We start from the raw sequence: 18553 nt of genomic DNA on the forward strand, positions 1-18553 counted from the left end.
CCTCCACTCGTTACCTGTATTAATGGAACCTCTTTGAACTCGTTATCTGTATAAAAGACAGCTGTCCACAGCCTCAAACAGTCAGACTCCAAACTCCACTATGGCCAAGACCAAAGAGCTGTCCAAGGACACCAGGAAAAGAATTGTAGACTTGCACCAGACTGGGAAGAGTGAATCTACAATAGGCAAGCAGCTTGGTGTGAAAAAATCAACTGTGGGAGCACTTATCAGAAAATGGAAGACATACAGGACCACTGATATTCTCCCTTAATCTGGGGCTCCACACAAGAGCTCATCCACTGGGGTCAAAATGATCATGATAACGGTGAGCAAAAATTCCAGAACCACACGGCGGGACCTGGAGAATGACTTGCAAAGAGCTGGGACCAAAGTAACAAAGGTTACCATCGGTAACACACTACGACGACAAGGAATCAAATCCTGCAGTGCCAGACGTGTCCCCTGCTTAAGCCAGTGCCTGTCCAGGCCCGTCTGAAGTTTGCCAGAGAGCACATGGGTGATACAGCAGAGGATTGAGAGAATGTCATATGGTCAGATGAAACCAAAATAGAACTTTTTGGTATAAACTCAACTCGTCGTGTTTGGAGGAAGAAGAACACTGAGTTGCATCCCAAGAACACCATACCTTCTGTGAAGCATGGGGGTGGAAACATCATGCTTTGGGGCTGTTTTTCTGCTAAGAGGACAGGACGACTGATTCGTGTTAAGGAAAGAATGAATGGGGCCATGTATCGTGAGATTTTGAGCCAAAACCTCCTTCCATCAGTGAGAGCTTTGAAAATGAAACGTGGCTGGGTCTTCCAGCATGACAATGATCCCAAACACACCGCCCGGGCAACGAAGGAGTGGCTCCGTATGAAGCATTTGAAAGTCCTGGAGTGGCCTAGCCAGTCTCCAAACCTCAACCCCATAGAAAATCTGTGGAGGGAGTTGAAAGTCCGTGTTGCTAGACGACAGCCCCAAAACATCAATGCTCTCGAGAAGATCTGCATAGAGGAATGGGCCAAAATACCAGCTACTGTGTGTGCAAACCTGGTAAAGACCTATCGTAATCGTTTGACCTCTGTTTTTGCCAACAAAGGTTATATTACAAAGGATTGAGTTGAATTTTTGTTATTGACCAGATACTTATTTTCCACCTTAATTTACAAATAAATTATTTAAAATTCTACAATGTGAATTCCTGGATTTTTTTTCACATTCTGTCTCTCACAGTTGAAGTGTACCTATGATGAAAATTACAGACCTCTGTTATCATTTTAAGTGGGAGAACTTACACAATCGGTGGCTGACTAAATACTTTTTTGCCCCACTGTATGTATATTTGCCTATACAATACAGGCCAAAAGTTTGGACACAACTTCTCTTTCAATGCGTTTTCTTTATTTTCATGACTTAATTACATTGTAGATTGTCACTGAAGGCATCAAAATTATAAATGAACACATGTGGAGTATGTACTTAACAAAAAAAGATGCCGGTGATTCAGGTTTGGTTGGCTCCGTTAAGTCTGAACTGCACTGGCTCGCAGCCCAGGACATGAAAAGTTCTGCCAGGTTGACGTTCGGGTTGCCATACTCAACCATAGTCGGAGAGGAGGGCTTTGCGTCGTCACGACGTCATCCAAGGCGTGTCGCAGGCTTGGCACTCGGCCAAAAAGAGTTTATAGCAGGGTGTGAAACTCATTTTAGCTCAGGGGCCGCATGGACGAAAATCTATTCTAATGTTGGGCGGACGAGTAAAATTATAGCATTAAAACTTAAAAATAAAGGGAACCTCAGATTGTTTTCTTTGTCTTAAAATAGAACCAGCACATTCTGAAAATGTACATAGTACAAATAATCCTCTTGGCAAGACATTTCAAGTTAGTAGAAAAGTCAGAGGAAAAAATTGGCGCATATTCAATAACACCATGAAGAACACAATTAAACTTAATGTCAGTGTTTTTACAAAGCTATTATACTTTAAACACTTTCTGTTTTGAATTCTCATGTTGGCAGTTCATTAAAAACGTTTTGAAAAAATAAAGAGTGTTTCCTTAAACCACCGCATTGGTGAAATCGGCATACTGCCACACATACATTTGTCATCATTCAAATATTACAATTATGATATATACAAACTCCATTTCCATAGGAATTGGGAAATTGTGCTAGATGTACATATAAACGGAATACAATGATTTGCAAATCCTTTTCAACCCATATTCAATTGAATGCACTACAAATACTAGATATTTGATGTTCAAACTCATAAACTTGATTGGTTTTTTTTGCAAATAAAAATTAACTTCGAATTTCATGGATGCAACACGTGCCAAAGTAGTTGGGAAAGGGCATGTTCACCACTGTGTTACATCACCTTTTCTTTTAACAACACTCAATAAACGTTTGGGAACTGAGGAAACGAATTGTTAAAGCTTTGAAAGTGGAATTCTTTCTCATTCTTGTTTTATGTCAAGCTTCAGTCGTTCAACAGTCGGGAGTCTCCACTGTCGTATTTTACGCTTCATAAAGCGCCACACATTTTCGATGGGAGACAGGTCTGGACTGCAGGCGGGCCAGGAAAGTACCCGCACTCTTTTTTACGAAGCCACGCTGTTGTAACACGTGCTGAATGTGGCTTGGCATTGTTTTGCTGAAATAAGCAGGGGCGTCCATGAAAAAGACGGCGCTTAGATGGCAGCATATGTTGTTCCAAAACCTGTATGTACCTTTCAACATTAATGGTGCCTTCACAGATATGTAAGTTACCCATGCCTTGGGCACTAAAGCACCCCCGTACCATCACAGATGCTGACTTTTGGACTCTGCATCGACAACAGTCTGGATGGTTCGCTTCCCCTTTGGTCCGGATGACACCATGTCGAATATTTCAAAAAACAATTTGAAATGTGGACTCGTCAGACCACAGAACACTTTTCCACTTTGCATCAGTCCATCTTAGATGATCTCGCCCCCAGAGAAGCCGGCGGCGTTACAGGATGTTGTTGATAAATGGCTTTCGCTTTGCATAGTAGAGCTTTAACTTGCGCTTACAGATGAACAATTTCCCTTGTGGATCATTAAAGTTTGTCTTAGTAGCGACGAAAACTTTATTTAGTGACAGTGGTTTTCTGAAGTGTTCCTGAGCTCATGTGGTGATATCCTTTAGAGATTGATGTCGGTTTTTAAGACAGTGCCGTCTGAAGGATCGAAGGTCACGGTCATTCAATGTTGGTTTCCGGCCATGCCGCTTACGTGGAGTGATTTCTCCAAATTGTCTGAACCTTTTGATGATATTATGGACCGTAGATGTTGATATGCATTAATTTCTTGCAATTGCACTTTGAGAAACGTTGTTCTTAAACTGTTTGACCTTATGCACACGCAGTTGTGCAAAAAAGGGTGTCCCTCGCCCCATCCTTTCTTGTGAAAGACTGAGCATTTTTTGGGAAGCTGTTTTTATACCCAATCATGGCACCCACCTGTTCCTAAATATCCTGCACACCTGTGAGATGTTCCAAAAAAGTGTTTGATGAGCATTCCTCAACTTATCAGTATTTATTGCCGCCTTTCCCAACTTCTTTTTCACGTGTTGCTGGCATCAAATTCTAATATTAATGATTATTTTAAAAAAAAATTGTTTTATCAGTTTGCACATCAAATATGTTGTCTTTGTAGCATATTAAACTGAATATGGGTTGAAAATTATTTACAAATCGTTGTATTCCGTTTATATTTACATCTAACACAATTTCCCAACTCATATGGAAACGTGGTTTGTTAAAGAACAATTACCAAAATGACACCATAGTCGAAATCAAGGTAATATAACTACAAACTTAACCAATGTGAACATACTAGATTTAAGTATGAAATAAAATAGAAAACACAGCAAATGTAGAAACACACATTTTTACAATGGAGTTCATGGCGTGCGCATCGTATCAATTGCAAGCGGTGCATGGAATTCCAACTACAAAGATGACGGTCATTTTGACTTTAGTTTTTGCATCTTACCATTTCGTTATTTTATCAGTTGTGTGGATAATTGACAATGAAAGAAGGTATTTTGCGTTGATACTGCTGTTATCTACTAGCAGCCACAATAAGAGCAGCTGATTGCTTGCACCTGCGCTGATTGGAGTAGCGCAGCCAATCCAGATCACGTGTCAGCTGACACATGATCTTTAAACAGTGTCATGTGTGACGTAGGTTACACTTGAATTGCTATTGCGACATCCAGTGAACACATTTAGAACAGCAGTCCCTTTCATTAAAAAAATGCAGCTCATTTTTATATTTAGCAAACTGATCTTGCGGGCTGGATTAAACCTTTTCAGGTCGTACGTTTGACACCCCTGATAAAGAGGGACCAGACCACCATCTGCCCCCCCACATCATTGTCTCTTGTACCTCGGGGATGTGCCACTGAACGTCTGCCTCCCTTTATGCCCAAAACAAGCTCTTATATTCTTCGTTCGTGACTTCCTTGGTGGGAACTGCGGGAGCACTTTTTAGTCTTGGTTGGGACCTTCGTGTGATGCTCGGCTCACATGGCGGCGATAACTTGGCATGTTCCCAACATGCAGAAAGCAGAGGAGGCAGTGTGCAGTTAAAAAGGTACTTAATGGCTTAAATAAACAAAAGATGAGTGCCTCTAGAAAGGGCACCAAAGCATAGGCTATGCAAAATGAAACTAAACTGATCAAGTTATAAACAAAACAGAATGGTGGAAAACAGCAAACACTCATGGGTGAAAACGTGCAACAGGAGAAGCGATTACAATGTATCAATATACACGACAGAGTCCCGACAAAGGCTCAACTTAAATAGGCGTATTTACAAAATTAAAACAGCTGTGAGATAAAGATGCTCTGAGGCGGGACTGAAGCTGCTTGCAGAAACACAAAAACAAAACAGGAAGAATGACCAAAATAAGAGCGCTAAATCAGAACTAAGACACTAAACACAGGAAAATGCCAACAAAATCAATACAAGGCGTGCTATAATATGACAGAAGAAGTGTCAATAATGAGACCACTAATGCTGCTTAGTTTTTACGGTACATTTCATAGGCATAGATATCCTTATTATTGATGATGGTAGCACAGTCCAGAGGCTCACACCAACTATGCACCAAGTTTCTTTTTTTTGATGCACTGCCACCAGAATAGTCTACTTCACGCTTCGGAGATTAGAATTAAAATATTAACGAAAAAAAACAATTTTTTCCTCCTATTAGTTCTCATTTTCTTTTTGTACAGTATTATTACTTATTGGAAGTGTGTCGTAACAGGAAGACTGCCTGTGTTTAAAGTCAATATCCAGCAGAGAACAACCCGGAAAGGGTTTCATAGAACACTTAACAAATTATCAAATGAAGGGACTACAGAATAACATCAATGTTTTAATTTTTCCGCAAGTTTACACAAATAAATGAATCAGAGCAAAATGAGGGTAAAAAGATAAGGTGGGCGCTCAAAATAATATAACATATTATTACATATAATATATCAACCGCAGCAACTTTATAAGTGTGTATTATGGCGTTATAGTCTTCACTTTTAGGCATTTAACGTTTGATTGGCACAGCAGAATCAAAAATTTACAACAACTTTTGAGTTGTTGTTTTTTTCATAATTTGTCAGCAGCTTTCACATCAATATATAAAGTGGCGACTTATACAACTATTTAGATGGAAAATATACCATAAACTGCCTAAGCAAGAGAAGCTTGCTTCATTGCAAGGTGAGACGAACAGTTCAGGATTTAAAGTGGGAGAATTTAGATTTGCATTATTGACGTTATATTAAAATGAACATTTCTTTTGAACAAGCCTACAAATATGCCGACTGTCACAGCGACTGATTTAAACATGAGCAATGCATCACCCTTTATGAGCCCACCGCATGATTTGTGTGTACAACCTTACTCTGCGAAGTAATTAGTGAACCCAACCAGCAGGGAGACGCAGCCGAGTAAAAAGTAACATATTTCTCATTGATATATAGCGAAGCAGAAGAATAAAGAATCCCAAAATGGTGGAATTAAGTGCCTCCACTAAATTGTACCTCACACATCTGGCCTCGCACAAAAAAATGACTTCTACAATGAATTCTGAGCTCACTAATGCACACAGACAAAACGACAGCAATTATTTATGGTGACAGGGTAAGTATGGCCGGAAGATGAAAGTTTTGAATATGTGCTCGTAAAAGAAGTTGAAGCAAGGGGGGTGGGAGGGATTGGGGGCTCGATGGGAGGACAAGGGGACAGATAAGTTGACAGCAGGCCATAGCAATGATTTACCTGCGGGGGTGTAGCGCCGTCACGGGCCAATTTTCAGCATCATTAAAGCCCTCGCTCTCCTTTCTCAGACACTCCCTCTGTCTAACCTTTTGCAACCACACTGTGTTTTTCTCACTTTTGCACCTTCTGTGTCCCCCCCCTTGTCCCAGTGATCTGGCTGACACGTCGCTATGGTAACCAGCAGAGTGGACGACTCACACGTGAGATGATGGGATCCTTTTGGTTAGTGTGCTTCCACTACATGTTGATATGCAACCTCCATTGTTTTCTTTTCCCTCCTGGAGTGTCGCTCTGTTCAAAAAGTCAACTCCATGTTTATGATGGACATAAGATGCCGGTCCACTCGGACAGAGCGAGCGTTTAGGCTTTGGTTCGCAAGCTATGGCCGAATGATTCGTGTTGAATCATTGCTACCTCGAGAGCTTTATGGCGAATGTTATGTCGTTTTTATGACATTTGTGATTAGGAGTCATGACAGGCACCGTAATTATGATGTTTTGTGTGGGGCCGGGCCCCACTGAAAATCATGGCGAAGCTTCATCGCAAGCATTAAATTCTCCCCATCGCAGCTTTGAATGCGATTCACGACAACATAAAGCATTGATACAGCATCGTACGAGAATTACTATTTCGCAGCTAGGCACTGCTGTGACGTTATTTTGCACCTCCATTTACCCCCGTACTAAGATTTCAAATGCAGTTTCTTACACTTGATGAGCATGCAGTAAAAACGTATAGATGTTTTTTTTTGCAATAGAACGCTTGTTGAGCAGATTGAATCTGACAGAAACTTTATGTATTCATATTATTATTCCTAACTTAGTTTTTTAGACCAGCTGGATTTTGAATTGGAACATTTTTTGGGGAGATGTTAATACATTTCTCCCCGAATCTATATTCACATTCACGCCGCTCAAAATGTGGGCCTGAATAATTAAAGAGTCGTCTTATGAAAGAAAATCCTCTTTATAGATGCTGACATTCATGGCATGATGTCAGTGTGCTGTTCCCTGAGGCTTGAGGCAAGATTCTGCCTAAAAAAGATCTGTATCTTTTCATGAATACTGAATGGATTTTTGTAGATTTTCTATTTCTAATTAACTCCAGTTTGGGCAGCATTTCAGCTAAATTCAGATCAACTTAAATAACGCTGACATGATTAGCTGAGAAACCTTACTGCATAGGAGTATGTTTGCTAAATTTTCACTCTATTTTTTACAAGAGAAGAGTTTATATGGTGTAAAACATGGATTGTTTAGAATTCAGTCAATTTTGTGGAATTGATTGTTGATTATGTTGATAATGGAGATAAAATGGAGTGTACTACTTAGCTGTGACCAGCGGAGGCACTGGTGATTAGTCCCAATCAGAGCCATCCTTATATATTTTAGAGAATGATGGCCAAACTGGTTTCAGGCCATTTTTTAAATGTTTGGTCAAAAGCGACATGGCGCCATGTTGAGTACCCACTTTGAGCTAGCGCTATGCATGTGCTCCACTTCCTCATCGGACATCTATTTAAAGTGACGAGTGTTTTGAGATGTAAACATACCCTCTTGTGCAGTATGGGGCTTCTCCAACTGTTTCAAGCCTTCATAGAAAGATTCATATGTAAACAAATTCAAATATTAACAGAAATGTATTTAATTCCAAAAATCTTGTTCATCTATATACATTTTTCAGAAAAAGATTGTGTGAAGTGAAGTGAATTATATTTATATAGTGCTTTTCTCTAGTGACTCAAAGCGCTTTACATAGTGAAACCCAATATCAAAGTTACATTTTTAAACCAGTGTGGGTGGCACTGGGAGCAGGTAGGTAAAGTGTCTTGCCCAAGGACACAACGGCAGTGACTAGGATGGCAGAAGCGGGAATCAAACCTGCAACCCTCAAGTTGCTGACACGGCCGCTCTACCAACCGAGCTATACCGGCCAAGTTGTTTATAACAATCTGTCAGCCCTAAAAGTCTTACCAGCATTTCAAACTGATCACTACACTTTCAGATATGTATAGTTATGTTACAACTCTTATAAAGCCCTTCGTATCAAAATTGCGTAGTATATATATATATATATATATATATATATATATATATATATATATATATATATATATATATATATATATATGTATATATATATATATATATATATATATGTGTATATGACAGTATATACTTATACAGTGTATACATAAATATATAGACAGTATATATATATATATACAGTGTATATATATATATGTATGTATATATATATACACAGTGTATATATATATAGACTGTATATGTGTATACTGTCTATATATATATATATATGTATATATATATATATATATATATATATATATATATACATATATAAATACACTGTATACCGTATTTCCTTGAATTGCCGCCGGGGCGCTAATTAATTTAAAACCTCTTCTCACTCCTGCGCTTACCAAAGGCATGCGGTAAAAGTAAGCATGCGCTACTTATTATAAAACCTCTTCTCACTCCGGCACTTACCAAAGGCATGCAATAAAAATTTGAGTGTGATGTAACCTTGGACCTTAAATCCTACTGAATAGCTCTTAATCTTCTTCCCTTTATGCGATTTCAGATTACCGGTATTGAAATCAGCCTCCTTCATTTTGAAAATGATGACAGGGGAAGTGTCACTCGTGACGTCACGAGTTTGACCAGGCGGTAATACTAAGCATATATATATATGTAGGTGTGGGAAAAATCACAAGACTACTTTTTCCCACACCTACATATTGCGCTCTACCACGGTATCGAGCACTATTCTCTGGATAATCCAATCAAGACATATATATTAGGGACGACGTGGCGCAGTGGGAGAGTGGCTGTGCGCAACCCGAGGGTCCCTGGTTCAAATCCCACCTAGTACCAACCTCGTCACGTCCGTTGTGTCCTGAGCAAGACACTTCACCCTTGCTCCTGATGGGTGCTGGTTGGCGCCTTGCATGGCAGCTCCCTCCATCAGTGTGTGTGAATGTGTGTGTGAATGGGTAAATGTGGAAGTAGTGTCAAAGCGCTTTGAGTACCTTGAAGGTAGAAAAGCGCTATACAAGTACAACCCATTATTCATTTATTATATATATATATATATATATATATATATATATATATATATATATACACATATACATATGTGTGTATAAATACAGTATGTATATGTATGTATATTAATATGAATGTGTATATATGTATGTATATATATAAGTGTATCAGTGACGTGCTGTCAGGGGAGGCAAGTGAGACAGTGCCTCACCTGCCACCAGGTGCCTTAACCATGAGATGTTTCAAAACGAAGTAATAAAATAAAATAATGTTTAATATTTTTTTGGGGGGTTTATGCTTTCTATGTGATTTTGGTGTATTTCTGTATATTGTGATAATTTTCATGGTCAAAATCGTGAAAATTCCATGTTTCCCGATCAAAACAATGCAGCAGATGAGAAGTAAGGCAGTTACAGGCGGTGCCTCCACGGCTACACACAGTGTGTATTGGCCGTGCATGCGAGGGTGCGCATGCTTGTTGCCACGTGGAAAAGACAGGTCTTGAGGCAGCAAGTACCTCTGCCTCAAGATAGGGGGCGATATATTGTCAACTTGCAGTTCAATGCCTCAGCAGTACTGTGACTCGCCACACTGGGAGAAGTGGTGGCGCTCCAGCTGGCAGACACAGGTCTCTCCTGCGGAAACCAGGATTTTTTTTATTATCTTTTTTTTTTTTAAACTGTATTTATAACAAACATGGCAATTTTTTATTAGAGTAAGCCAACGTTTGTGGGTGTTTTTGGTCGGATGCAAAATATTGTTTAATTTCTTGGAATGAAATTGAATTAAATGAATGTTTCTGCCTATATGGAGGACTATATACTGTATCCAAGATGAAATAATTATCTAAACTGAATTTTAAAACAAAATGAATGCGATCATACAAAGTATGTTTTCATGGATGATAGCTATTGCTGCTTCAGATACAAATACAGAAAGGCAATATACACTCACGGTACTTTATTTATTTTGTTCAAAGCAAATGGGACCAAAAATTATTTAATAACAACTTTATCAAATAGTTTTTGGACCCATTTATGATATCATAATATCATTATGATGATGTATTTATGAAAGCAAATAACTCCCTCTTCAACAATGACTAGAGCTGCACATATGAATTTAAGTATAAAAAAAAAGAAGAAAAAAAAGTTTGCATGCCTCACCTGGTGTTTAGTTCACCGCACGTCACTGATGTTTTTTTATATATATATATATATATATATATATATATATATATATATATATATATATATATATATATATAGATATATATGTATAAATATATATATATATATATATATTATAATATAATATAATGAGGGTAATATATATATATATTTTTTGGGTCGTTCTGTATTTTCTGGCGTACATTGCACCAGCGGGTAAACACTGCATGAATGTAGAATTGCTCCAAAATTACACTATGACAAAATGAAAGTATGTTTTATGGTAAGTTTATCAGCTACAGTATGTTAAGAACTATATTTAGACTTATTATTATGGTTTATTTCTTCAGGAAACCTAACTTCAGAACGACCGCAATTTCTACATCGTATTTGACACAGCATGCTTCCGTGCAAAGTCACGCACGTCCTGGGTCCCCAACATGGCACCTGTTGTTTAGTTGTCCTTTCTCTCTCTTTAAATGTTGCTGTCTCAAGGAGTACAGCATGATAACAGTTACGGAAAATATCTGACTGTATTATCCCCCCGCCCCTTACTTTAGTTGTTTCCAATATTTTCTCTTTAATTTAAAAATATATATATACTGTATACCCTCTTTGGTACTGGAAAGACAGCTCCATGGTCGTATACACATTCTTTAGCGACCAAAATCAGGCCTTCAGAATAAAAGCACACTAGTAAAATAAGACACTTGCACACCACAGGTGAAAATTCTGGCGTGAAGACCAGAATTTCTCTTATTTACCATTTATGTTCCATTAAAGTAGGCATGATTTTGTTAAATGCAAATGTTGACAGGTATGCTAAGCATAAATCTACTTATTGACACATAGGATCAGCATTACAATCGATTCATTGATTTGAATAGCCTTCAAAGTAATCACTTGCTCATCCCTAAATATGGCTACTTAACATGTTCATCATTTTATTCTTATTATTGCATTTTGTGCTGTGTTTATGCATATCCATTTTTTTTTATTTACCCTGTTTTAACTTTGGTAAGATTTTCTCTTTACAGCATTTGTTTTAATGAAAGGGAAGACTCCCGGTTTATTGAGCTGAAGCTAGAAGGGAACATGGATTAATGATGTGCAAAAGAAATGGATTTTAATGTTTAATCAGCTTCTGTGGGATTATTGAATTTGTCATAACTGGGGAGTTTGATCAGGTTTAATAGGCCAATTCCTCATTTTCAGTGTGTTTTTCCTGGTTTTCACCCTTCATGTTGGAAATGTTTTTTTCCAAGAACACTACACGTACCCGCCCTGGTCCTTGTTTGTGGTTGTAATAGGGCATTTTAGGTCTTTTTTTTCCCATCACATTGCAATAAAGCTGCGGTTAGTTATGGTTTGTTTTGGAATATTCCTCTTTGTGTGAGTGTGTGCCGTTTTCCGTTTAGCCATGTAACAGGTTTTGGGCTAGGGTTCTTGCATAATAAAATGGTTTATGTATCCATTATTGGGTGTTATGTGTCTTATTCTGGCCAAAGATCATGGCAATATTTGGATCGCGGCGTGACATTTCACCGGCAATTAACTGTGCCATTTCTTTTGTCACCGTCACATTCCCTTCTGGATCATTGTCTGCTTTCAAGGCGGAGGGATGGGGGATGAGGGTGTGTGTGTGTGTGGGGGGGGTCTCCCTGTCTCGTCACCACCACCTCCTCAGGGCCGACCTCCCCCTCATCATCATCTTCATCCTCGCGCCTCGCTGCTCCTCATGATGGCCCCCGCCGCCGCCGACCCCCACCCCCACTTTTGAATTCCTCTTTAAGCACACTCCCTCCGTCTTGAGTGTGGGGTGACGATAGCTAATTATAAAATCAATGATGCCGGGCTGCCTAGTTTACAGCCACCTCTAAAACCTTAACTGGGAAATCACTGTGGGATTGATGACTCCCTCACTCTTTATCTCTTTTAATTAGAAATGTAAAAGATATGAAAGAGCCAGAGGCCAGAACACATCTTCTGAGTTTTTTATGATCCCGCCTCCTCCTGCCCAAATCACCTCTTCCCCCTACCTGGTCCTTGTTTATTTCCTCTGCCTTCATTTTCCTCCCTGCTGGCACAACCTCAGCCAGCGTCCGCTTCTCCATCACTTGTTCCATTACCCTTTCTTTAAGATGCCTCTCACACACACACACACACACACACTCTGGCGTGCATGCGCGCGGGGGAAGATGTAAAATTTATGGTCTTTGCACTTGAGAACGTTCCTCACCTTCCCCTCACCTCTCTCGTCTTTTCCCTTGACTGAGCTGCAACCCGCCGCGGATTCGCCGCGTGTGTAACAAATGAGGAGCACGTCCTTTCTGTCTGCTCTGACCCAAGCACGAGCTGTAAAATGATGTCGCGCCGCACGTTATGACCCCCACTGTCACATATGACTCATACATCTCTCTCTCTCTCTCTTTCTCTCTCTCTCTCTCTTTCTCTCTCTCTCTCTCTCGTGCGCGGCGTCAGGTCGACCTGCTTTTTTATCGCATCAAGCTGTGTGGTCGGACGCTCCTGCGGTCCCTGACTTTATCAGGTTCATAGGTCAAAGCCTTCGTCCTGCAGTACTTGGGTTCAATGAGCTTTATCAGCCAATCGCTTGACGGATGTTGCTGATGTTTGCTTTAGTCCTGCTACCAACTGGGGATGGACGATACGGCCTAAGTAAGATCTATATTGCGATATATACTGCAGCCTTCTGCGATAACAACATCTATCACTATATATTATTTGGTATATAAATGATCATAGTATCATTTGATTCATGGTTATTATTTTATTTGATGTATGTGTGTTTTGTTTTGTGTATTTATTATTATTATTTGTTTGATTATTTATTTTTGAACAAAATACAATTGTATTTCTTAATTTTTCATTATTATTTTTTTTATCAAGTCCATGTATATTTGTTCCATCTAAAAAATTTAAGTGGGGAAAAAAAGAAACATTTCAAAAACTGCTTACACAGACTCTTAATTTAGCGGTAATATATTGCATATTTTCCAGTTGTATTGTTTTGTCAAATAAAAATTAATATAATCTATTTTCTAATTATCTGTTAATAGAGAGGTGAGTTGCTCAGTGGCCTTGTGGTTTTATTTAACCTTTATTCAACCAGGTGAAATCTAACATCTCTTTTCCAAGGGAGACCTGGCCAAGAGGGCAGCAGCAAGGTTACATTAAAAATAGTAAACAACACATAAAACATCAAATTTACAAAATGTTAAACTTGCCCACATCACACATGTGCATACAGACAAGGTAGACTGCAATCCTTTCACAGAAGCTTTAAACTCATTTAATGTAACAAGGGTTTGAAGTTGAAGATTGGATTGTAGGTTATTCAAAGCCTTCGGTGCTGAAAACCTAAATGTTTTCTTGCCCAATTCAGTTCTTACTTTGGGGATGACAAATTACAGAACATTAATTGAAGAAAGATTGTGACTTCCTTGTTTCTTTGTTAAAAGACAAGACAGATAAGATGGAGTGATACCCAGGATGGTTGTGTAGATGAACACATACCAATGATTGAGGCGTCAGGCAAAGTTAGAGTGTCCGCCCTGATATCGGTAGTTTATGAGTTCAAACCCCGGCCAAGTCAGACCAAGGGCTATAAAAATGGGACCCATTACCTCTCTGCTTGGCACTCAGCATCAAGGTTTGGAATTGGGAGTTAAATCACCAAAAATGATTCCCAGGCGTGGCCACCACTGCTGCTCACTGCTCCCCTCACCGCCCAGGGGGTGATACAAGGCGATGGGTCAAATGCAGAGGTTAATTTCACCACACCTCGCATGTGTGTGACTATCAGTGGTACTTTAACTTTTTAACTTTAACTTTAATATCTGGTTATATTCTATTGTAACATGGTTCTATCTATACTTTTGTTAAAATTTAATAAAACCTAATTCTTCTGTTGTTTGGATACTTTATATTATTTTTGGGAGATACTACAAATTTGGGTATCGATCCAATACCAAGTACTAATAGGGGCAGTATTGGTCATATCAGTGCTGCGGGTTAAATTTTTGATCACAACTATAATCTGTCAAAAACCCAGATTATAACAGTGCCAATTAAATACTTAAATTATTTCCCTTTTTAAATCATTCTATTTCTGCTCTTAAAGTCTGCCAGTGTCCAGGGACTTAGTCCTGAGTTTGTAAACAATACCAAAAACGACAAAAGATCGTGTGATACAAAAAAAAAATGATCTAACCACTCTAGTATCAACCATATACTGGCACCATACCTGGTATCTTTACTGTCGATATCTGTATCGCTCTGCCCACTTTTGTTGCTGTAGTTTAGCCATTAGAATGGCTCATTGTATCCTCCTACTGTGTGTCGTTGTTAATTATTCCTCGTCCTCCAGTGATGAGATTATTTAAATCTATTTTCCGCCTTGGAGGCAAGGATTACTGATTTAGAACAGCGGCTTTGCACTGTGGAGGGACGTTAGCTGCTAGCATTTTTTTGCATGTCGCTTTCAAATTTGCCGGACACAGCTAGATTGCGTCATCAACATGCAGTATCAGGATATAACGATTGTATTAACAGCTCTATCATAAACCAAATTCATATCATTGTTATTGTATATTGTCTATACCGCGCAACCCTACTATACTACCACCACAGGAGAAACCGCCAGGATTGAAAAGCCACAAAAATCTTAATATTTTGAGTTGACCTAAAAACCATCCTCACAGAACTGAATGGAGCCTATCCCAACTAAGCAAACTATACCCTATGACAGGGCACATATAAAGACAAACCACCATTCACACTTTATTCACACTCAGTGCATTGAACTGATCGCAAGTGGACTGTTTATTTTGATTAGGGGTGTCAAACTCAATCTAGCTCAGAGGCCACATGGAGGAAAACCTATTACCAAGTGGGCTGGACGAGTAAAATCAAAGCGTGATAACTTTAAAAAAAAAAAAAAAAAAACTTCAAATTGTTTTTTGTTAAAAATAGACAAAGCACATTCTGAAAATGTACAAATCATAATGTTGATTTTTTACACTTACATGTCGCGGTTAATAGCGTTCTATTTTAATTTTTCGTTATTTATACTTTCTGAATAAATGATGTGATAATGTTCATCAGTAAAAGATGTGGAAATTAGTCTGGCAGAGTTGAAAATCCTCCCATCGTGTTATTTTTTAATCTATGAAATGAATAATATCAACATATTACAAGATGTTATTAATGTCATTTACTCATTTTCTTCAACTGGCGTTTCGACATGCAGTTTATTCTGTACAAATATAACATCATCTACAACAAAACTTGTGAATTTTGACTCAATTCATTAATCACATATGACTTTAAAAGGGTGTAAATATTACATCAGCATATTTATGTGTGCCCCAAAAATGTTCCCCATGCAGTCGTTACCTACATCACAAAATGTACAGAATATCAAAAGCATTTATATGGGTAGAAATGTCACAGATTACATTATCGACAACATATTTGACAATCAAGACATGAATGTAACAATCCACATTTGTATACAATCACTTATAAGCAGCACGTGCTGTCCAAACACAGAAGTGTTGCCTCTATCTTAAAGGGCAACTGCACTTTTCTGGGAATTTTGCCTATGGTTCTAAATCATTATGAAAGCCATGACTACAGATGTATTTTTAATGCATTCTAACTCGTAAATAAACGTAAAGAAAAGTTTGCTTACAACAGAGCCAATGAAAGGTCCTCTATTCGGCCCATAAAACCCAATAAAAAACTTGAATACCAACCAAATATTAGTGATATTGTTATTATAAGCCCTAACGCAGAAAAACTATTAATAGCGTCACCGTCGTCACCAGCTTGTTGACGTCATTGAATGGTAAACTGCTTCCTTGCTCGTCAAAACTTTGTCGATCATAAACCCTGCCTCACACCGGGAAAGGAGAAAGACACGGACATATTCCGACATGTCAGTACACTTTGACAGCCATTTTAGACCTGAAATGGCAAGAACGATACAAAAAGACGCTTGGTCCCACCCCCTTTTCTTTGCGAGGATTATGAGTCATTCTTCATCTACAAACCCTGTTTCCATATGAGTCGGGAAATTGTGTTAGATGTAAATATAAACGGAATACAATGATTTGCAAATCCTTTTCAACCCATATTCAATTGAATGCATTACAAAGACAAGATATTTGATGTTCAAACTCAGGAAAGCTCATGGTTGACAGTGGAGAAAAGAACAACAGTGAAGCAACTCTGGATTGGGATTCTGGAGGTGCTGTGGTTGCTGTGGCTGAATCCATTGCTGGTTTCCCAGATTGCAGCGGATGAGGAGGAGGAGTTCTTCCGCTCCCCTCTGTGGCAGCACAGGATCCGGTCCAAGCCTAATCTGATGCCTTAGGACGGGGAGGAGGTTATCTGTCAGTCCTCTCACCCCACCTCTGTTCAGGTTTGGGTCTTTCACTTGAAGCAGATCTTCTCTTAGCCAGAAGAGATTGAAGTTTTTTTTTAAAATAAAATGCAGACTCAGACTTGGTACAGCCATGTATTCAGCTGTATATCTGTACGTCTAAGATCTAGCATTGCAAAGATACGGACTCGATAGAAAGTTTAACCGTAGCCAGCTTCAATAGTTCCGGACCTGTACGTCAGCTGGCCTTCGATCCTCTCTCTCGTCTGCTCTCATCTTAGCCTCCTTCCTGAGTGTTGACAACAAACCACAATGAACCGGTCATGCCGTATCATTTGGTACGTCATGTTGTGGTGAAAGTAGAAATGTCCGATAATATCGGCTTTAAAATGTAATATTGGAAATTATCGGTTTCAAAAAGTAAAATGTATTACTTTTTAAAACGCTGCTGTGTACACAGACGTAGGAAGAAGTACAGAGCGCCATTAAACCTTAAAGGCACTGCCTTTGCGTGCCGGCCCAGTCACATAATATCTACGGCTTTTCTCACACATAAGTGAATGCAACACATACTTGATCAACAGCCATACAGGTCACACTGAGGGTGGCCGTAAAAACTACTTTAACACTGTTACAGATATGCGCCACACTGTGAACCCACACCAAACAAGAATGACAAACACATTTTGGGAGAACATCCGCACCGTAACACAACAGAACAAATACCCCGAACCCCTTGCAGCCCTAACTCTTCCAGGACACTACAATATACATCCAACCCAGCCTCATCCTCCCCCACTCCTTCTCATCTCCTGAATTCGGATGTTTCAAGGTTGGCAAGTATGATCTAGTATACTCTAAACTGTAGCTGTTGTTTTGAGGCATGTTTAAAAAAAATAAAAAATAATGCACTTTGTGACTTAATAATAAATAAGGCAGTGCCATGTTGGCACTTTTTTCCATATCTGGAGTTGAAGTTGTTCTCTGATTTTGAAAGACCTTGTTTTTAAATGATTGATTGATTGAAACTTGTATCAGTACATTGCACAGTACCTTACATGTTCTGTACAATTGACCACTAAATGGTAACACCCGAATAAGTTTTTCAACTTGTTTAAGTCGGGTCCACGTTAATCAATTCATGGTAAAGTTACATTGTTTAATGCATCCAGTGGGGTATCACAACAAAATTAGGCATAATGTACTGTATATATCAATATCGGTTGATATTGGAATCGGTAATTAAGAGTTGGACAATATCGTAAAATGGGATATTGGCAAAAAAGCCATTATCGGACATCTTTAGGTGAAAGTCAATCAAAACAGATGGCTGGTGGCGGTCATCAATTCCATAGTCCACAGTAAAAACAAGAGAGCTAAAAACTACAAAACATTTCTGCTCACAAAGCATCTAATTACGCCACCTCTTAAATTTAACTTGAAAATAGGTCTGTACATCAAAATGTAAGCACATTTTTCACACACAAAAAACACATCATTTAATGTTATGTAGACCACAATGAAGAAGTGTTAAATGCAGAAAGAAAGAAAGACCCATTGAAACAAAACAACTTAACTTGGAGTTCAACCTAAATG

At 38.8% G+C, this 18553-nt stretch overlaps 1 protein-coding gene across 3 annotated transcripts in view; it reads left to right on the top strand.

The window, feature by feature from the left end:
* calcoco1a (calcium binding and coiled-coil domain 1a) overlaps nucleotides 1–16775 on the top strand; it is a 52591-nt gene extending 35816 nt beyond the window's left edge. Inside the window, exons 15-16 of one of the 3 annotated variants that reach the window (XM_061903314.1) lie at nucleotides 6464–6536; nucleotides 16757–16775. In XM_061903314.1, coding sequence (XP_061759298.1) covers nucleotides 6464–6491 — 28 coding nt within the window. In that variant the 3' untranslated portion in view covers nucleotides 6492–6536; nucleotides 16757–16775. Of the gene's footprint in view, nucleotides 1–6463; nucleotides 8389–10901; nucleotides 12029–16756 lie in introns of those variants that run through there. The other 2 variants (XM_061903313.1, XM_061903315.1) reach the window with 2 other exon arrangements.
* Nucleotides 16776–18553: the final 1778 nt, after the last annotated feature.

The sequence above is a fragment of the Nerophis ophidion genome, linkage group LG06 (assembly GCF_033978795.1).
Source record: "Nerophis ophidion isolate RoL-2023_Sa linkage group LG06, RoL_Noph_v1.0, whole genome shotgun sequence".
NCBI lineage: Eukaryota > Metazoa > Chordata > Actinopteri > Syngnathiformes > Syngnathidae > Nerophis > Nerophis ophidion.